Genomic DNA, 22416 nt, shown 5'->3' with positions numbered 1-22416 from the left:
CTCACCCAGCCGCCTGCATGGCACTTGGCTCAGCCTCTCAGTGAGCCTTGGGGAGACTGAGCCAGCTCCTCCCGCCTCCCTGCACAGATCAGCGCTTTGTAAGGGCTGGAGAGGCAGAGCAGAGAGTTGGAGACTGACACTCACTGCTCTCCGCTCAGAGCAGAGGGGAGAACTAAGCAATCATTGGTGTTTGATCGCTCAGTTCTCAGTGTAGAGGCAGCGGGGGACAGATGCAGTATCCGATCAATATATGTATTTTTTTTTGGAAAACCCTCACTTCTCTTTTAAGAAATGTGCTTTTACGGGCATCTGGTGTTTTTTTCCCACCTCTGCCCCTGTATGTTAGCCTATGTGTCCATGCACACATAGATGTTTGGAGGATTTCAAAGCCCAGGGTAATTAGAGTTGTAAAAAGAAAAAAACACTTTCAGCACATTTCAGCTGAAAAAAACACTTGACACACCTAGGTGCATGTACACGCATTAATGGTAGGTGTGTGAAGCGCTTGATCGTTAATTCATTTCAATAGCCAGAAGCCATGCTGCCAGGAGGAACAGCGTTTGTGAGTGTTAGACAAATGCCCTTTGAGCATGAGGCCTTAAAAAGAGACGACCTAGTGGTGTTGGGTATATTATTCTACAACTCATATCTGAACCTCCCTCCATGTGACTGTACACAGTTTGCACATCACTTTATATCTAGTGGCACCAGCCTGGCATTGCTCTCCTTATGGCAAAGTATTGCAGAACAAAAGCATATTAAAAAGCACCCATGTTTACTAGCTCGGAGGGTGTTTTAGTCTAAAATATAGCTTTGGATCACTTGTGAGAAACTTACAGTACCCTATTTCCTGTAAAACAGAAGCTTTTTTTTTAATGCATTTTGCTCTGTGAAGATTCCTTGCGTATCACATATGTTTTCTGAATCTCACATCTCTTTCTTTTGTCTGTTTCTCAGTTATGCCATACAACAGTGCTCACCACTGTGTGGTTGAAGTGGAAAATTTCTTATTTGTGCTAGGAGGAGAAGACCAGTGGAATCCTAATGGTAAGAACTACAACTTTATATGTTATACATTACGATTGCTTCCTTCTTTTTAATATTGAGTCTTTATAATACTGTATAATTATGACAGGAGAGCTGGAGAGCTCGAAAACAAATGTGAAACTTCGCTTAAGCACATTATAGTAACATAACTGCTGGCAAAGATGACCTACAGCATTAGGGAATTGCATTCAAATTGCAGCCATAGATCTGCTTCTAAAAAACAATATAATTGTTCTGTCTGAATGCTGCCATACTGTTTTTTTTAATTAATTGTTTTTGAGATTATATAATAAATATGAATTCAAAGTACAACTTGGTGTCCCATGAAAAAGAATGACCCACAGCAATCAATTATAAGCGCATCCACACTTACCGATTTCTCTTAGTACCCCTGTCCCACAAATGCCAGTATATCCTGCTGATAAGGTCAACCAAATGCAGATTCCTGTGATAATGTGACAATGATGCTGCACTGCTCCCAAATTCAGAGCAGAGTTGCCACTCTCATGTAGACTCTTCCTGCTTTCACTGCAGTGGGATGATAAAGTGTTACAGGAGGTGTGGCCATCAGCATTGTCACTGCTAATTCGCAAGTCCATCGTTTGTCATTCGCCACCTGGCCACACCTAGTCCTGCCCACTGCTTTCTGTATTGACAGCACTCTCTCTGTTTCTGAAACCCTCCCATTGTGAGCTACAGTGTCTATAGATAGATATACTTCTATTTATTAAACTGATATCATTTAGACCCCTTTCAGGCTGGTGTACTTTCTTCCTGGGTTAGTCGGATCAGAATGGAAACAGATATCATCATATATGTGACATCTATGTCTGTTCCATTTTTTTTACTCCATCTTGTGATGAAGGAAAAAGTGGGCCCATGTAATCCCTATGGGTGGCCAAATGTAAGTGGATTAGCATCTGCCTATATCCACTCACATCCGATCAGGTCAGTAAAAGTAGACATAGACAAAAATTGTTTCCATTGGGCCCGACGAACCTGATTGAACCTGGATGTTGGTGGATAGTGGTGGCTAGTGGCGGATATATACCTAGAGGGATCCATTGCTGTTCATTTATGATATGTGTGAGCACAGGTCAAAGGTGAAGTGACAAAACGTCTGCACAAACAGGGACTAAGAGTTATATAATTAGATTCTTGGAGTTAAAGTAAAATAAAACCTGAAGATATACTGTATATGCTATCATGTACGGGAGACCCATAGATAGGTATGTTTATCCAAGGCATCCTGGTTCTCAAATGTTTCTAATGTTGATCAGCATAGTGGTAAGTTTCCCATAAATTAGGGTGGTAGATTTTTAAGCCAAAGCTCCCTAGATGTACTGCTTAGTAGCTGTAAATACACTCACTGGCCACTTCATTAGATACACCTGTTCAATTGCTTGGTAACACAAATTGCTAATCAGCCAATCACATGAATTTAGCCATCTAGACGCAGTGAAGGCTACTTGCTTAAGTTCAAACTGAGCTACTGGGATTTTCACAAACAACCGTCTCCAGGGTTTACAGAGAATGGTCTGAGGGGGACAGGGGTCTCCAAACATTTGAAACAAAAGGCCAGTTTACTGCCCATCAAACTTTAGAGAGGCTGGACTGTAAACAGTGGAAGCAGAAAATGCCATGGCATTGGTGGGAGTAAACAATGTCATAGGCTTAATGGTCAGTGTAAGTTAAAAAAAAAATTACATAATTGGTGTCAGTGGGAGTGTTAGTTCCCCATCTCTGGGCTCAGTGGGAGGAATAGTACCCCCATGTTGGAGTCAGTGAGCGGAATAGTGCCATGTCTTTGGTATCAGTGGAAGAAATAGTACTCAAGGGCCAGATAAAGGGAAGAAAGGGCCATGACCAGTCTACGGGCCACAGTTTGGAGACCCCAGGTTTAGAGCATAGTACTAACTAAAGGGTTATAGTGTTTGTCAGTTTTCTTTCTTTTTTTGTTTAATTTAGTTACAATAGGAAGTGAGAGGAAATCTCTCTAATTTGAGGGGATATCTCCTCTTAGACAGTTGTCCCCGGTTGATGACTTCTCACCGACCTCTTCTGGGGACAGCTGTACATTTTGGAATTTCCCATCACTTTTCTTTCCAGCCACAATAGTCCCCACAACAAATAGAGTGAGTCTTCTGAAGCACAGATAGCATTAAAACATTACAGGTGTTCCAACCCTTCCATACTCCAACCAAAACTAAAAAAGAAGCGTGTGACATTAAGCTGTAAAGTACATTAGGAATAGAGAATGATGCCAGTGTTGGAATATAAATGCATTATATGGAATATGATTGCTAGTCCTAAATAAATATATTTTGGCAATGGGTACTGGTGAATCAAAACAAATGAACAAGGCCGTCCCATCTTTCTACTGATATTCCCAGATAAAAAAAGTGGAGATGTTTTAGGTGAATCTGGATATGTACTGATTGTGCACGCTGCTCTAAAAATATGTTCATTTATTCGTTATCACAATAGCATGGAATTAAAAAAATATCAGCATTCTGTGATTCCTTTAAAAAATAATTAAAATAATGCCCTGCATGTATTTTTCAGGGTTAAACATATCGCTACATCAGTGTTGCGCCATGCACTGATATTTTATTCATCTATTCTTTTTGTATAATCTAAAATGATGGCGACACAGGGGAACATCAGCCCAAGATATTACATTTAAATAATCTTACTTTAATAAATGAAATCCGTCCAAAGACATGGAAAAGTTATCAGACCATGTTAAATTACAGTGCATCCTAATACTGGGCTGAGTAATTCTGAAAGTGCAAAATACATTAATATTTAAAAGTGTTGACTCAGAGAGAAAAAGGCAAAAAGAAATATGAACACTTAAAGCACTTTAAATTGACTTTAAGGGGAAAAATTAAACAGTGTAATAGCATCTCTGGTGTTCAAGATACAAATCAACAAATGTAGCATTGCTGTATAACAGAAGTAGGCCTATTCAGTAAGACAGTACAGAGATCAGTGGTAAAACTGAATAGCACAATAACTGTGTTGATTGTTAGTTAAGGATTATTACACTTTGTGCATTACTGTTGTGCTATGCACTCATTTGACATTGCTGTTTTTTTGTTTGTTTTTTTATCTTAAATATTGGAAATGCTGTTACATGGTGTGAAGTTTCTTCCTAAATTTTAGAAGTTGTAGAGGTGAAGCCAGGCTAGAAAGGGTAGGATGACAGTATAGAAGCAAAGTCGTTCTTTTTTTTAATATGTAACAGCAACCTTGTAGGGCCTCATGGTTAAAATTACCCTATTTTCTGTCCCAGTCACCAGAACAGGAAGGGGGGGGGGGGGGGGGAGGGAATCCTAAATGGGGACACAGATAGCAGTGGCATGTTTTATCCCTGCCTCACCCAACTAAATAATGTCTTCAGTAGTAAAAACCTGATATTACCCATGCTACCCAATTAAGGAACGTGGAGGTTAAATACAGTACCCCTATTGCATATTCATACTGAGGAGTCACATTTCCATGATTTCGCAACACTCCACTAGATTATGTTATCACAATAACAACATTAAAATCAATGCATAATTCCTATTCTGAAAAAGTGTAGTTGTTAATTTTGTAACTGGATATATAACTGAATATACATTCACAGTGAATGTATTCACTATAATTCAATGGTAGACCATAATACAATCTTCTGGTACTCAAAGCTCCATTATAAAGGCCATGCTACCACACATGTCTATACATAATTATCAATTTATTGTGCATTAGCAACCTAACATAAGTACCTAGAGGAGCTTGCAGTATACACATTTGCTAGCTATTACTCTACATTGGAGCAGTTCCTCTCCAGCTTCAAGTCCATTCCAGATAAATATCCAGCTCCATTCCAAGTGGCCCCAGCTGTACCAGCGCATGTAGAGTAGGGAATCGGCTGTGAAGCCAAAAGGCAGTGGTGGCGGCTGCACCCGACAGCTGATCCGAAGATCGGCTGGGGTGCCGACATCCCGGGCTCCATGGACAGGTAAGTGTCCATATATTAAAAGTCAACAGCTGCAGTATTTGTAGCTGCTAACTGTTAATTTTCCGTGGGGTGGGCTCTAACATGACAAAATAATTTCACAAACTAGTATTTTTAGATTTCCAGGCACAAAATAGTATGAGTAGGATAAAAGAGTGGAACTTTTTCTAGCCAATCTCTCACAAGAGTAAACTTACAGTCAGCATTAGACCCAATAAATGAAGGTGCATTCAATTAATATGTAATTGAAGCTATTTACTTGTTTTGGTATCCTTGAGATTCCTAGTTACATAATTACATAATAGGTAAGGTTGAATAAAGACAATAGTCCATCCAGTTCTACGTGTGTCAGTGTCGATAATCATTTCCCATGCGCCTGTATATTGTGTTCACTAAGATGCACATTAGAGTCTTTTAAAAATATAAATTGTCCTCTTACACTCCCTGAGATTGAATATTTTCTTTCCTATGCTGGGATCACAATTAAGGTATTTGTAAATCACTATCATATCCCCTCTCAAGAGTCTCTTCTCCAGCGAGAATAAATTTAGTGCTGGTAGTCTTTTCGAAAATGAAGTCCTCCAATCCCCGTACTAATTTTGTTGCCCTTCTTTGGACTCTCTCCAGCTCATCCCTTCTGAGGACTGGTGACCAGAACTGGACAGAATACTCCAGATGTGGCTTTACCAGAGTTTTATAAAGTGGCAGAATTATAGTTTTATCTCTGGCGTATATCCCCTTTTTTATTCATGCTAATATTGTGTTGGCTTTGGTAGCTGCAGCTTGACATTGCATGCTATTGCTCAGTCTTTTTTCTACTAAGATCCCCAGATCTTTCTCCCTCCTTGATTCCCCCAGATGTTCCCCCCCTAGTGAATAGTTTGCATTTATGTTTTTAGCCCCCAAGTGAATTCAGCTTCAAGCTTGGCTCCATTCTGAATTTAGATGCTGTCCAGCTCAGGAAGTTATGTAAAAAATGACAAGCTATGTGTTGGCTCCAGGCTATAAATACAGCGCTAGAGCCTTGCCAAACCTTGTATGAAATATACAATATATTTACTAAATAACTAGACAAGTTATTTGAATGTATGATAAAAAGTAACAGCCAATTATAGGAGAACACTGAGACTTTGGATTTCCTGCTAAAGCTGCGGGCCATCTTAGAACATTTTCCCATAATTCAGTCAAATTCAAGTACATTTTTTTGTCACTTATTTAACTACTGTGATTAGGTATAATTATACTTGAACTATGTCGTCACCTTGCACTCTTTGCTGCTGTGCTGTATTCACATTGTCTTGTTATAACTGTAATCAAAGTTCTTATTAATAACACATTTCTGTTTTTGCAGGAAAACACAGTACAAATTTTGTGAGTCGATATGATCCAAGATTTAACAGCTGGATACAGCTTCCACCTATGCAGGAAAGGTAGGTGTTTCTTCCTCTGCCCCTTCAAGTTAATTTAAACCAGTGTTTCACAACCTTTTTTCAGCCAAGGCACCCTTTAAAATTCTGTACAATCTTGAGGCACCCCATACTAAAATGTAAAAACTAAACTAAACACACCTGTGCACATTGGTACTGATTAGTATTCTAATGTTTCTCATCTCCCTCAGCTTCTCTCCCTCACTCAGCTAATGTGACCCCAGAGCTGATGGAGTGGATCAGGGGATGGGCAAAAAATTATGCTGTGCAAGTGCCCAACATCCTCCTTATCAATCGATGATGTCATTGGTTGTTAGGACACTGATGGGTTGAAGGTCGTAATGGTGCACAATGAAAACGTGTGGCTTTATGTAACTGCACATTGGCTACTATACAATTCTGGGCAATTTCTAGGCATTTTGCCAAGTCACCCCTCAAGGCACCCTGGTTGAAAAATGCTGATTTCAAAAACAATAGTTTTTTTTACCTTAATACTAATTAAAAATGTGCTTTCACCCCTTAGATTGTCCTGTGATTCTTGAGATTACTAATTTAGAGACTTGGGTTACACAGATTTTCAGGTCTTCTAAAGTGGATAGGGCTCCAAGTACAACACATTCCGAAAACAGCACACACAATCTGGGAGCTAATTGTGATGGTGCAACAGACTGTCTACAGTATCTCAAAAATGTGAGTACACCCCTCACATTTTTGTAAATATTTTATTATACCTTTCCATGTGACAACACTGAAGAAATTACGCTTTGCTACAATGTAAAGTAGTGAGTGTACAGCTTTTATAACAGTGTACACTTGCTGTCCCCTCAAAATGACTCAACACACAGCCATTATTGTGCAATCCGCTGGCAACAAAAGTGAGTGCACCTCTAAGTGAAAATGTCCAAATTGGGCCCAATTAGCCATTTTCCCTCCCGGTGTCATGTGACTCATTAGTGTTACAAGGTCTGAGGTGTGAATGGGGAATGGGTGTGTTAAATTTGGTGTTATCGCTCTCACTCTCATACTGATCACTGGACTTTCAGAGATTGCGCCTCATGGCAAAGAACTCTCTGAGGATTTGAAAAAAAGAATAGTTGCTCTACATAAAGATGGCCTAGACTTTAAGAAGATTACCAAGGCCCTGAAACTGAGCTGCAGCATGGTGGCCAAGACCATACAGGGGTTTAACAGGACAGATTCCACTCAGAACAGGCCTTGCCATGGTCGACCAAAGAAGTTGAGTGCACGTGCTCAACAGCATATCCAAAGGTTGTCTTTGGGAAGGAATCTGAGGGTAAAGGTGATGAACTGGCCAAGCATGTCCCCAGACCTAAACCCTATCGAGCATCTGTGGGGCATCAAATGGAAAGTGAAGGCGCACAAGGTCTCTAACATCCACCAGCTCCGTGATGACATCATGGAGGAGTGGAAGAGGACGCCAGTGGCAACCTGTGAAGCTCTGGTGAACTCCATGCCCAAGAGGGTTAAGGCAGTGCTGGAAAATAATGGTGGCCACACAAAATATTGACACTTTGGGCCCAATTTGGACGTTTTCACTTAGGGGTGTACTCACTTTTGTTGTCAGCAGTTTAGACATTAACCACTTCAGCCCCAGAGGATTTTACCCCCTTCCTGACCAGAGCACTGTTTGCGATTCGGCACTGCGTCGCTTTAACTGACAATTGCATGGTTGTACGACGTTGTACCCAAAAAAAATTGATGTTCTTTTTTTCCCCACAAATAGAGCTTTCTTTTGATGGTATTTGATTGCCTATGCGTTTTTTTATTTTTTGTGCTATAAGCAAAAAAAGAGCACCAATTGTAAAAAAACACAATATTTTTACTTTTTCCTATAATAAATATCCCGCAAAAATATATAAAAATAAAAAAAAATTCCTCAGTTTAGGCCGATATATATTGTTCTACATATTTTTGGTAAAAAAAGAATCGCAATAATCCTATATTGATTGGTTTGCGTAAAATTTATAGCGTCTACAAAATAGGGAATAGTTTTATGGCACTTTTATTTTTTTATTTTTTTGTTACTATTAATGGCAGCCATTGGGGCCATTGTCATTTATACAGCGATCGATGCTATAACAATGCATTGATTACCATGTAAATGACACTGGCAGTGAAGAGGCTAACCACTAGGGGGCTGTGAAGGGGTTAAGTGTGTCCTAGGGAGTGATTCTTACTGTTAGGGGCTGTTAGGGGCTTCAACACACAGGACAGTGATCACTGCTCTCGATGACAGTGATCTCTGTCCTGTCACTAGGCAGAATGGGGAAATGCTTTGTTTACAAAAGCATCTCCACGGTCTTCCTCTCCGCGACACCATCGCGAGCATCTGGCGGACATCAAGTCCGCAAGATCCGCGGTAATGGTCACGGAGACGCCGCTTCTTAAAGGGGATGTACCTGTATGCCCTTTTGCCTACCAGCGCCATTCTGCCAACGTACATTGGCATGCGCTGGTCGGCAAGCGGTTATTGGATTTGTGTTTTGAGGGGACAGCAATTTTACACTGTTATACAAGCTGTAAACTCACTACTTTACATTGTAGCAAAGTGTAATTTCTTCAGTGTTGTCACATGAAAAGATATAATAAAATATTTACAAAAATGTATGGGGTGCACTCACTTTTGTGAGATACTGGATGTCAGTCAAGAAAAGTAGCTCTGTGAACTCTCATGAAAATTTTACTATTTTGACACAATTCTACTGTATAGATATATAAACCTAAAATGTGTTTAAAGTTGAATGCAACAGATTTTGGAGGCTACCTACCTCAAAGTTTTCTTCCCCCAGATATGAGAGCTGGAGTTTATTGTAGTTTCATAGATCACAGCCATTCAATTTACATTCTCAGTCTATACCTGCAATTTACCAACAGGCATATGTACTCTGGTACAAGTTGCAAAAAAAATTTGAAATAGATGCTGCACAATTTGCAACTTTCATGTGTGTCTGGACACATAAATGTTGTGTTCTTTACAGCTTGACTGCAAGGAAAGGGAAAGCTAACTGAAGAATTTTTTTTTGATGATGTGCTTCTTTTAGTAAATTGGAAACAATGACCCTTGAAGGACCATAAGGATAGTGAATGTCAAGATAATTTATAATTGTTAAGGTATCTTCTTTATCTTTCTCATTGTCATTATACTTTGGCAAATTCTTCTTAAAGAGCTAGCAGTCCCTAAACCTCCCACAAGAAAAAAAGGAAAATAAAAACATGTTAGATCAGTAGTAAATTGTATTTAGTGCACTGGCATAACTATGCATTTAAGTAAAAACATAGTAGACACTCTACAAGTGATATATACAATATATATCAGGTCTGACCTGCTGTGAAAAGCAGAGATAATCTTTATATTGTGTGTTTTCTTCATTCAGGAGAGCCAGTTTCTATGCCTGTCGTCTGGATAAGCACCTATATGTCATCGGAGGAAGAAATGAAACAGGATACTTGTCGAGTGTTGAGTGCTATAATCTAGAAACAAATGAATGGTGCTATGTGTCCCCATTGCCACAGCCTCTGGCAGCCCATGCAGGAGCCGTCCACAATGGCAAAATATATACATCAGGTAGGAAAAATGCAAGTAGTATCACTTTTTCATAGTTTTGACATAGCTCAACATTTTTAAAGAAGCATTTTACTACTGTATGAGAGTCAAATAGGTAATACAAATAGAAATAGAAAACACAAAGCCTAATGTTAATGCACTTAAAAGAAGGCAGAATAAAACATGTATTGGTATGATAAGCAGATGCCAGGGATTCTGAATCCCAGGACGAAGTCACAATGATGAATTGCACCGGGACGTGGATCTACACCAACTGAAAGTGACGTTTACGTATTACCGGAAGTCACGGTCTGTGTGCATCACCGCGTTGGTTGGGTGAGATACGGTGTTTAGCCTATGTCCGCCACGACTAGATATCCCTGGCATCTGCTTATCATACCACTGCGTGTTTTATTCTGCCTTCTTGTAAGTGCATTACCATTAGGATTTGTGTTCTCAATAAATTCCATTTTGTGACATTATTGCACTATTTGGAGCTTTCATTTTCCTTTACATATTTCGGTTACCTTGTGGTCTTTGGATGCCTGGAACATTTGGTGGGATAGCCATACCCCTTACCCTGAGAGGTACAATGCTTTACTAGCCGAACATGAGAATGTGAGGCAATTATTGTTGGTGAATTTACATTTAACTGGGGAGTAGAGACACGGTTTTGATTACGTGGTGTGGTGTCAGATCATTAAAACAACTGAATACATATCAACGGATTTATTACCCAGAATTGGATGTTATAGCTTATGGAGTTTTTTGCATCCTTTGCACTATTATTCACTGGATGTGTAATATATAATGTTTATGTTATTGCATTTTTAGCGCTACACTTTATCTTCGATTCTGTGTCTGGTAGATGTTTTTATATACATTTGTCTCTTTAAAGTGGCTGCTCTATTGGTTCTTTGTTGCGTTAATAAGATGTTAGGTACTGGCACATTATGAGATCTGATTTTCTATTACTCTGTAATGTTCCTGTCAACCCAAAAGTAAAAGATGAAGCCTACTAGACTGAGTCAGACATTGCTTTGTGTCTTGGACAATTCAGCAGCAAAATTTATTTAAAAAAAATGCAACAGGAAGAGTATAAACCCCTTCCTAATGGCACAGCAAATGTGCAGACTTGGAAACGTATATGTCTACTTGGGAAATATAAGAATATAAAAGAAGAAGAAGGGGACATACCCAGGAAGCTGTCCTGAAAAAATTTAATGTTAGTGCAAATAAAATATATTCAAAAAAGTATCACGGGAAATACTCAATTGTTTCTGTGGAAAATATAAGAAGCTGTTGGCTGGTCCATCTTTCCAGTATCTACCCAAAACTGCTTGTTTTGGGCAGAGTGACCCTTTAAATATTGGAATGAGCATAGGTCCTGTTAGACCTGCATCACCACCAGTTGTACTTAGCTTGAAGTTATATTTTGATACTGGTTACACAATCATATGTTTTGGGTTTCGCTGTCCACATTTCATAAACAATGCACCAAAAGGAACATGTGTTCAGGTTGGCTTTACAGATTATTTAGGCTTGAAGAAATTAGACAACCCTTAATGGGCTATGCCACAAATTAATATCAGCTTATGATAGAATCCTCAACTTACCAAATAGTTTATAATGTGCCTTTGCTATATGATGACATAATGTAATGCTTACATAAAGAGTGAAGAAGATTGGGACGTTTTAATGCTTTTGTCTGTTTCTTTTATTTTCAAAAATGGCTTTAAAAATGCCACAAAATTAATCGTATTCCCTTATTGTCTAATATCCCAAATTTTCAGACTAGATCAGAAAAGTCAATCATTAATCAATCATTCAAATTGCAGGTGGTGTTCATAATGGCGAGTATGTGCAATGGTTGTATTGTTATGATCCAGTAATGGATGTATGGGCTCGGAAGCAAGATATGAACACTAAGAGAGCAATCCATGCCTTAGCTGTAATGAATGATCGTCTATATGCAATTGGCGGAAACCATTTAAAAGGTCAGTTTAACAACATCATACCTGTTTTGCTATGGTTCAATAGGCAGTGCATTGGGAATTGCACATTACCTTTGCAGTATATTGTTATGGAAGTATATATGTATTTTTTTAAACCAGATCTACTAATATCCCTCGTATTCTGTAACTATGAACAATTTTATGATATGCTGTCCTAAAGTTCTACCATCCTATTGTATTACTATGTTGTATAGCTATCATCAACAGCCTCATACATTTCAAACACTAGTTTGTTCATATAAAAAATGTTCAATAATATTTACAAATGTAGCGCTCACCCCCCGAAGGAGCTGCTGAAAATATGCACAGATCCTCCTAAATTGTACAGAGGCCAACAGTCACACTAGTACAGTCCCATGCACACCCACAATTAAGACTGAATTTCTTTTTAGCATTTATTGCTAAGGAACTTTAACAGGAGAGGGGTTTAGGGTCATATGATACTCCAACGTGATCAGTAGCAATAACAGGAGAATAAACTTCTCTCTAGTCTTTAAATACAGCTTTCTGGAGATAGCAGGAAATGGCCAGTAAATCTGGCATGATAAATATTTAGCTAATCCTTAGAAACTCCCAGCTAGTATGCTCTGGAAGCTTCTTTCAGAGGCAGGTGGAAGTAATCAAACTCCCAGCTCAGGAAACCCTGAACAGACTTACAGTACACAATCAATTACTACTCCATTCACTACAATGGAGCCAAAAACTAAATGTACTTAGCAACCTTACCAAAAGAGGGCTCTACACAAATACAAGTGTTTAATTTCAAATTTTTGCATTAAGAATGAGTCTGTTTGAGATAGTTACCTTGTACCTTATATGAGGTAGTTAAAGGGATTGTAAAGTCTCATGCTTTTTCACCTTAAAACAGTCTGTGCATTAAAGTGAAAAACCTTCTTGGCTGCAGCTGCCCCCAGAGCCCCCCTTTTTCTTACCTGAGGCTATCTGTTCCAGCGATGTGTACAAGCCTATGTCAGGGCTGGCTTAGCTCTTCCTTCTCTGGGCTGGCTGCTCAACTGTCAGCTAATTGCCAGCTCACATCTTTCTCCACAGTTACCCAGCTGTTCCTAATCCTGCTCATCTGATCCGCCTACTTAAAGCTGTCCAGTTCACTTCATCTCTGCCTTCGCCTTGGTCACATCACAAGAAACCATCTCCAGCAGTTCTGGTTAAAGACTGGCTTGCTGACACATCCCTTCTGGCTCCTTATCCTGCTTGCTGTGGCTCCACTTGGATCCCTGACTTCTGGCCTGGCTGATTATCCGATCTGGTTATTGAACTCTGGACTGGCTGACTACTCGATCCAGTTACTGGACTCTGTTGCTGATGCACTTTCTCAATGTTACATCCGCAAATCCTTATCTCCTGCTGGTGCTGGTTTCTTCTTTGTGAAAAAGAAGAGTGGTTAACTGAGACCTTGTATAGATTATAAGGGTCTCAATCGTGTCACGATTAAGAATGCCTACCCGATTCTATTGATTACGGAGTTATTTGACCGCCTCAAGGGAGCAACGGTTTTCACAAAGCTTGACTTGAGAGGGGCATACAATCTCGTGTGCATTAAGGAGGGCGATGAGTGGAAAACTGCGTTTAATACCAGAACAGGCCATTATGAGTACCTGGAAATGCCTTTTGGCCTTTGTAATGCCCCAGCAGTTTTCCAGGAATTTATTAACACTGTCCTCTGAGATTTGTTGCAGTTATGTGTGGTGGTTTATCTCAATGATATCCTCATATTTTCCAAGTCCCTGGTGAGCCACCACACAGTTACCTGTTGTGTGCTTCAGAAACGAAGAGAGAATAATCTCTATTGTAAACTGGAGAAGTGTGAGCTCCATCGTGAAACAGGTTATATTCCTGAGCTATGTCATTTCCACTGCTGGTGTTTCGATGGACCCAGAGAAACTTTCGTCAGTCCTACAGTGGTCTCGACCCATGGGTTTACGTTCTCTGCAGCGTTTCCTGGGCTTTGCCAACTACTATCGGAAGTTTATTCGTAACTTCTTGTCTCTGCTCAAGCCCCTGACTGATATGACCAGAAAGGACAGTAACCCACAGAGTTGGTCTCCGGAGTCCATTAAGGCCTTTGACACTCTCAAGGCTGCCTTTGTTTCTGCTCCTGACAGGCACATCCTGATACTACGTTGCCTTTTATCCTAGAAGTTGATGCTTCTGAGAGTGGAGTTGGCACCCTTCTGTCTCAATGTCCTAACTCTGAGAGCGCTATGCATCCGTGTGGCTACTTTTCCAAGAAATTGTCACCTGCTGAGTGCAATTATGAGATTGGTGACAGAGAGCTGTTGGCGATCATTTTAGCCCTGAAAGAATGGAGACATCTCCTTGAAGATACCACTGTGCCAGTTCATATTCTTACAGACCATAAGAATCTTACATTCTTGTCTGAGGCTAAGCGACTCTCTCCCAGAAGGGCGCGATGGGCTCTTTTGTTGTCGAGCTTTAATTACATTGTCTCATTCTTACCTGGTACTAAGAATGTAAGGGCTGATGCCTTTGACGACAATTTTCCTCCACTTCCAAGTCGGAGTTGTATCCGGTTCCTATGATTCCTCCTGTTCGTATCTTGGCTACGGTTTGCACCAGTCTTACTTCTCCTTTGGGTGACAAAATTCTTGCTGCTCAGGTCCATGCTCCTCCTGAGAAACCTTGTGACCGCTGCTTTGTCCCAGAGAGTCTCCATACTGCAGTGCTCCAGACTTACCATTCTCCCAAGGCAGCTGGCCATCCTGGGAAGAATCAACTCATTTGGGCCGTTTCCCAACAATTCTGGTGGCCTAGTCTACGGGCTGATGTTACTGCCTTCATAGCTGCCTGTTCCATGTGTGCTCAGAGTAAGACTCCACGACACCTTCCAGTGGGCCTCCTACAACCCATACCCAATGGAGAGAGGCCCTGGACTCACCTGTCAATGGATTTCATTGGGAAGTTGCCCAACTCCCAAGGCAACACCGTTATCCACATGGTGGTTGACCGGTTCTCAAAGATGTGTCATTGTATTCCACTTAAGAAGTTGCCTACCTCTAAGGAACTGGCTTCCATTTTTGCTCGGGAGATCTTTCGCTTACATGGGCTACCCAAGGTGATTGTCTCGGACAGGGGCAGTCAGTTTGTCTCCCGGTTCTGGCGAGCCTTTTGTGCACAGTTGGGAATCCAGCTTGCGTTCTCTTCTGCGTATCACCCACAGTCTAATGGGGTCGCAGAGCGAATAAATCAGTCTTTGGAGCAATTCCTACGTTGCTATATTTCTGACCACCATAACAACTGGTCAGACCTATTACCATGGGCAGAGTTTGCTCACAACAGTGCCTTGAATTCTGCCTCCTGATTGTCTCCATTTATGGCAAATTATGGTTTCCAACCTTTCATGTTGCCTGACTCGTTTGTTCCACAGAGTATTCCTTAGAGGAGCATCTCCGTGGTCTTCGTTCCACTTGGGTACAAGTCCAGGAGGCTTTGCGTCATGCTAATGATTGGTACAAACTCCTTGCTGACCGCAGACACTTGCCTGCGCCTTCCTACCAGTTTGGGGACAGGGTCTGGCTGTCATCTCACAACCTCCGGCTTTGTGTTCCCTCACTGAAGTTTACACCTTGATTTATTGGGCCTTTCCGTATCCTTCGCAGGATTAACCCAGTGGCTTACGCGTTGGACCTTCCTCCTAGTATGTGCATCTCAAATGTGTTTCATGTCTCCTTATTGAAACCGCTGGTCTGTAACTGATTTACCACCTTGGTGCCACGTCCTCACACTATTCAGATTGAGAACCATGAGGAGTATAAGGTACAATCCATTGTGGACTTCCATAGGGCGCATACAGTACTTGGTGCATTTGAAGGGGTATGGTCCGGAGGAACGCTCCTGGGTTTCATCCTCAGACGTACATGCCCCTGTCCTCCTCCACGAGTTCCATAGATGTTTTCCCCTCAAGCCCGGTGGCCCTCCAAGGGAAAGGGGTCATTGAGGAGGGGGTACTGTCAGGGCTGGCTTAGCCCTTCCTTCTCTGGGCTGGCTGCTCAGCTGTCGGCTAATTACCAGCTCTCATCTCTCTCCACAGTTACCCAGCTGTTCCTAATCCTGCTTGTCTGATCCGCCTACTTAAAGCTGCCCAGCTCACTTCATCTCTGCCTTTGCCTTGGTCACATCACGAGAAACTATCTCCTGCGGTTCTGTTTAAAGACTGGCTTGCTGACATCCCTTCTGGCTCCTTATCCTGCTTGCTGTTGCTCCACGTGGATCCCTGACTTCTGGCCTGGCTGATTACCCAATCTGGTTATTGAACTCTGGACTGGCTGACTACTCAATCCGATTACTGGACTCTGGCTATGTTTTGACTACGCTTACTCTATTTACCTTTTTACTTTTATTTAATAAACAAGTGTGATTTTATTGTACTTCTGTTTTGGTCTGATTCATGGTTTCTGACAGCCCAGCAGCTCCAGCCACTGTCTCTGTCCTCATTGAATTGAATGATAGCAGCAGAAGCCATTGGCTCCCACTGCTGTCAATCAAATCCAGTGATACAGAAGCGGGGGGGGGGGGGGCGAGTCCCACTGTGTCAATGGGCACCTTGTCTGTTGCTCAGTGGTCCAAAGTCCTCTTTTCTGATGAGAGCAAATTTTGCATCTCATTTGAAAACCAAGGACCCAGAGTATGGAGGAAGAATGGAGAGGCACACACTGCAAGATGCTTGAAGTCCAGTGTGAAGTTTCCACAGTCTGTGTTGATTTGGGGAGCCATGTCATCTGCTGGTTTTGGTCCACTGTGCTTAATTAAGTCCAGGGTCAATGTAGCTGTCTACCAGGAGATTTTGGAGCACTTCCTGCTTCTTTCCACAGATGAGCTCTATGGGGATGCTGACTTCATTTTCCAGCAGGACTGGGCACCTGCCCACACTGCCAAAAGCACCAAAAGCTGGTCCAATGACCATGGGATTACTGTGCTTGATTGGCCAGAAAACTCGCCTCACCTGCACCCCATAGAGAATCTTTGGGGCATTGCCAAGAGAAAGATGAGAGACATGAGATTGAACAATGCAGAATAGCTGAAGGTCGCTATTGAAGCATCCTGGTCTTCCATAACACCTCAGCAGTGCCACAGGCTGATAGCTTCCATGCCACGCCGCATTGAGGCAATTGCTGTAAAAGGGGCCCAAACCAAGTACTGAGTATATATGCACGCTTATACTTTTCAGAGATCCGATACTGTTCTATGTACAATACTTGTTTTATTGATAGCATGCAATATTCAAATTTTCTGAGATTGTGGATTTGAGGTTTTCCTGAGCTGTAAGCCATAATCATCACAATTATGATAAATCACGGCTTGAACTATCTTGCTTTCCATGTAATGAGTCTATTTCATATATTAGTTTCACCTTTTAAGTTGCATTCGTGAAATAAATTAACTTTTGCACGATATTCTAACTTTTCAAGTATCACCTGTATAAAGAAAAATTTGAACCTTTACAATCGCTTTAAAAGGAAAGATTCTTTAATTGCTAGAGTGTGCATGCTGTTTAGTAATTTCACTAAAGGATAATACATAACCAAACTGGCAACCAAAGTGAAACATTTTAGAACCTGTCCATTTATTATATTCAAAAATCGTGGGGAAACTGGATCAGATGTCTTATCAGACAATGGCTGCATCAGTGCATGTCATGGTTGTTATGTCATTCTGACAATCTAGTTTTAATGAGAAAACAATCACCCCAAGATCAGCTGTTTACATGGAATTTTAGAACTCTGTAGCAGAGAATGACTTACTTCTGCTCTGTAGATACAGATGTAGGCCTTTTCAGTATTTGTTCTCTAAATTGCTAAGTAAGAGGGTCCTTCATTCACATCGGCAGTCCCAATATTGTTATAATAAAACCTGCTTCCCCAGCTTCCAATTAAGAGTACACATGCTATCACACTAATAATCAAATATCGGTGGAATGCCTATCATTTTACCTTGTTCCATATGTACTTCCAGGCATAGTATTAGAGAGATGGAGTAAAAGAGTACAAACATTTGAATAGGTGGCATTTTAGCAAATCAGCAGCTTTAATAAAGCACCTACAGATTCAAATATAATTTTTAACAGTATTCAAAAACAAATTGGTTTTACCAATTTATGTTTCATTTAACAAAATAAATTATCAAGTCAAGTATTTGGAAAAGAAAAACTTACAAAAAAGAAAGGTCGATCCAGTTAATATGATTTTATATGCAGCACGTGAGTATCATGGTTGACATGGTGAAAGCCAGTCTACAAAGCTGTGAGGCTAACTATGCCTAAGGAAGCAAGGACAAGAAAGAGAGCTACTTCATAGCATCTCTAGTCATTGGTGGTAATTATGCAATGAACAGTTATAACATTCTAAAATTAAATCTCCATTAAGAGAGTTATGTAGATTGATGGTGTGATGGGACTTGGCGTCTGTCATTGCCCATCTGTTTCTACTGCTCCTCACATAAACTAGAGATTCAATATGGCTGCTGAAATCTTTTATCTGTCAGATTTGGTCATAGAAGTATATGGTCACAGGCCTGTTGCTGCAGGTACACCTTTATACACAGACCAAGGTTTTTATTGGCCAACTCAGCCTTTTTCACCTAGCGTCAAGGCATTCAGAAAATTAGGAGTTGCTCAGTTTGTTTCAGCAAGATCAAATTCAGAAAAAACAATATCTACTTTGAAAAGAAATTCTATAATAGTAGTTTATTTTTAACTGGGGCATGATTTTATTAACGAGAAAGAAGATAAGAATTGTGCACCATTTTTATTTAATCACCAGGATTTAGATCATTTGGGGAAGATTTTGAAAAAGAAAGTGGTGATTTTGCTAATGGTAGCATATGTGCCAATTTTTTAGAGAACCTGTCTAGAAATGGAAACATATATAGGGGTAGCTTTACTAACACTGGTCAATTTGGTGTATCTGTGCATGGTAGTCAATCAGCTTTTAACTTCAGCTTGTTCAAATAAAGCTTTGGCAATAGAACCCGGAAGCTGATTGGTTTGTGTGCAGAACTGCCCCAGATTTTGCACTCTCCAGCTTTAGTAAATAACCCCCACATTGTCTTACATGGAATGAACGCCATAACTTTTAGGTCCATATAGTAATTCCCCCTCCCATTGCAAAATACATTTGTTATAAAGCACCGTAGCTTACATGGTCATATCTGTACAAAAACTCAAATTAAAAATAATCCACTTTTCAAATGTAGTTTTTGATGTTTCGAGACTGTATTTTCCTTGCTATTGCTCTCTAGAAAATGATTAGCAGTGTGGTTTAGATATTATTTCCAATGTTTATTAGTGATCATCCCCATAGAAAGATATAAATTAATGTCTGTTAATGTTTAGGATTCTCCCACTTGGACGTTATGCTTGTGGAGTGTTATGACCCAAAGGGAGACCAGTGGAACATTCTACAGACGCCTATTCTGGAAGGACGCAGTGGACCAGGGTGTGCAGTACTGGACGATCGAGTTTACCTTGTTGGAGGCTACAGTTGGAGTATGGTAAGTGTTATATTATAAACAGCAATATATGCTGGTTTGGTATGTGACTAGACTAAGCCCTTGTACACACGGTCGGAGATTCCGTCGGAATGTTTCCTATTGGACTGTTTTGTCAGATATTCCGACTGTGTGTGGTCTGCATCGGACTGTTTCCGTCGGAATATCCGACGGACCAATTTTTCCAACTTGCCGGTAAAATTTTCCCACAAAATGCTCCGATCGGACATACTCCGATCATGTGTAGCCTACTCTGACGGACAAGGTGCCACGCATGCTCAGATCAAATTCCTAGACCAAAGCTATTGGCTACTAGCCTGAACGTAGTCCATTCCTAACGAAATAACGTCATCACGTTATGTACAATCGGATTTTCCGAGAACTTAGTCCGACCATGTGTATGCAACATCACTTCCGGACCTCTTCCGGAATTAATCCGTCGGAATTACTCCAACGGATTTGGTTGTCGGAATCTCCGACCATGTGTACAAGGGTTTAGAGATAGGCTAACCTAATCATGTGCTTTAGAAATCACAGTCAGAAATAAATCAAGTCACTCTAAGCATTAATGTGAAGTACCATGGATACCTAAATTGATAAAACCTTTCCAAACTGCCAACCATACTATAGAGAAGACTTCTATTAATCATAATTGTATGGTAAAGTTACTGAATGGTTCAGTTTTATTATCCTTGTTTGATGGTATAATGAAAATGAACATACTTTAACAGTATGTTTTTGTGTGCTTCCAGGGTGCTTACAAATCATCCACTATTTGCTACAGTGCTGATAAAGCCAGCTGGACAGAACTGGAGGGAGATGTTGCGGAGCCACTTGCCGGCCCGGCTTGCGCTACTGTCATATTACCAACCTGTGTCCCCTACAACAAATAAAGACTGTACAGAGATGGACACTGTAACATTACAGAGACTAATGGACTACTTTTATTTGGAATTTTTCTTCCTTAAAAAGGTTGTAAAAGGAGAAGGCGGCTTGACAAAATCTGAGAGATTTATCAGTACTGGGACTTTCATCAAGTTGGTGGAGTTACTCAAAGAAGTAGTTATTTAAAAACAGGGGATTTTCCAATAGATTATTGCCAAACATTTAAAAATCTCCCAAAGACACCTGACACAGATGTGTAAAAATGATTGCAAAGGATAACTGGAGGTCTGACCTATAGTAAAGAATCCTTCTACAGATTTCCCTTCCTACAGCACTTTGAAAGCTGAAAACTGATTGTGGTTGTCATTTTTTTATTTTTAGAATTATTTTTCAAGATATAAAAAGCATGTTTTGCCCCTTCTTGAAATACAGTCTAATGAAAAAGAATGCATTTCTCAGTATAGGCTCTGGGAACTTAAAAGCTATCGAGAATGCAGGAAATGCATCTTCCACAGCAAAATTGTTATTATAGTTCTTTGTTTTGTATGTCAGAAGACAAATACAGAGCTTTATACATAAAACTAGTCAAAAGGTAACTGCCCATGTTACCAAAAGCAAACAGACAAAGAGATTTTGGGTAATGGGTTCCTGTTCCTTCATTTTACTTTTTTATCCTGCATCAAAACCTGATAGCTGGAAGCTGATTGGTTGCTGTGGGCTCTACCACCTGATTTTTGTACTTTTTATATAAAGCCCACTGTCCACAAATATTAGGTGAGTTGGTAGTATGCCAAAAATAGCACATAAGCCAGTACTGTTTTCTATATCAGTTTTTTTTCCCCATGTGGCTATCAAAATGTCACAATCTCTTAGAATTTATAGCTACAAAACAAAATGTGTTAGCTGCATAAATGACCACCCAACATATTACAAAGTGGACTTTCACCAAACTCTGTTGAAGAAACTTCCCGGTCCATTTGTTTTAAATGGCAGTGATTGGTTCTCCACCAGGAAATGTTTAATGAAAGCCATATTTTGTGCTTTATAAATAGACCTCTTAAAGTGGGACTTTATAGCATAACATATAGACAGCTGGGTTCGTCGTATTCCTTTATTTGTCTCCAACATTAGCTGCTGTTTCCTTTTCATAGGGCAAGCAAGCTTAGTTAACAGTATACTAATCTTCTAAAGAAGCACTTAGGGAGGCTAAACATTTAATAGGTGCAAAGTGCTACTTTTACCATGTAACTCCATACCTATAGGTATGGAAAGATCTATTATACTGGTTTAAGTAAAACAGAATGAATATTTATGTTTATTTAAAGGGTCAGTCCATCCAAAGTTGATATTTTAAGCTTTTATTGATGATGTCAGGTTGAAGCTACTGTCATAGTTATTGTGATGAAGTTAAATTTTCTGTTGGATTTTTCCATTATTTTACATTACATAAGCAGAAGTAGTGAAACTAGGGGCATGTGTTAACAGGTTTTGGGCTTGTGTTGATGGATTTAGTTTGAAGTCAGTTTAAGATGCTGTTGATATCTATCTGAGTTGCATTTGACCTGCTCCAAGCAGTTTTTACATTGCTATAGACTTGTTTGGGAAAGCAAAAGCTGTCTGAAGCAAACAAAAGCCTGTTGATACGGATCCTGAATTATGCAGTGGGGAAGAATATACTGCAAGTTACTACTGCAAAATAAGACATTACAACTGTTTTCTAAAACAACGCTCTATACTGTATTTAGGTGAAGATTTACATTGCAGCTTTTTCTGACTATTTTGGATGATTGGCAGGCAGTTGTGACTCTCACAATGGTGGATCTGAAAGTACGTTCTAAGTTGAACATCTTCATTCAAAGTTTACAATTAGCTGCAGGGCACTGCATTGAATTGGCCTGTCTGCAGCATTTTGGCCTTGGTCTTCCATGGTTTCTCTCCACTGGTAGT

At 40.2% G+C, this 22416-nt stretch overlaps 1 protein-coding gene across 1 annotated transcript in view; it reads left to right on the top strand.

The window, feature by feature from the left end:
- KLHL14 (kelch like family member 14) overlaps positions 1-20896 on the top strand; it is a 122777-nt gene extending 101881 nt beyond the window's left edge. Inside the window, exons 4-9 of the mRNA XM_077492626.1 lie at positions 958-1047; positions 6405-6483; positions 9876-10066; positions 11884-12042; positions 19430-19587; positions 20337-20896. Of these exons, the coding sequence (XP_077348752.1) occupies positions 958-1047; positions 6405-6483; positions 9876-10066; positions 11884-12042; positions 19430-19587; positions 20337-20477 (818 nt within the window). The 3' untranslated portion in view covers positions 20478-20896. The remainder of the gene's footprint in view (positions 1-957; positions 1048-6404; positions 6484-9875; positions 10067-11883; positions 12043-19429; positions 19588-20336) is intronic.
- The last annotated feature ends 1520 nt before the right edge of the window (positions 20897-22416 follow it).

This window comes from Lithobates pipiens, unplaced genomic scaffold, assembly GCF_037356315.1.
Source record: "Lithobates pipiens isolate NorthernLeopardFrog02 unplaced genomic scaffold, aLitPip1_a1.2 Scaffold_19, whole genome shotgun sequence".
NCBI lineage: Eukaryota > Metazoa > Chordata > Amphibia > Anura > Ranidae > Lithobates > Lithobates pipiens.
Note: the sequence above shows the minus strand (reverse complement) of the source record. Positions and strands in the feature narration are given on the sequence as shown.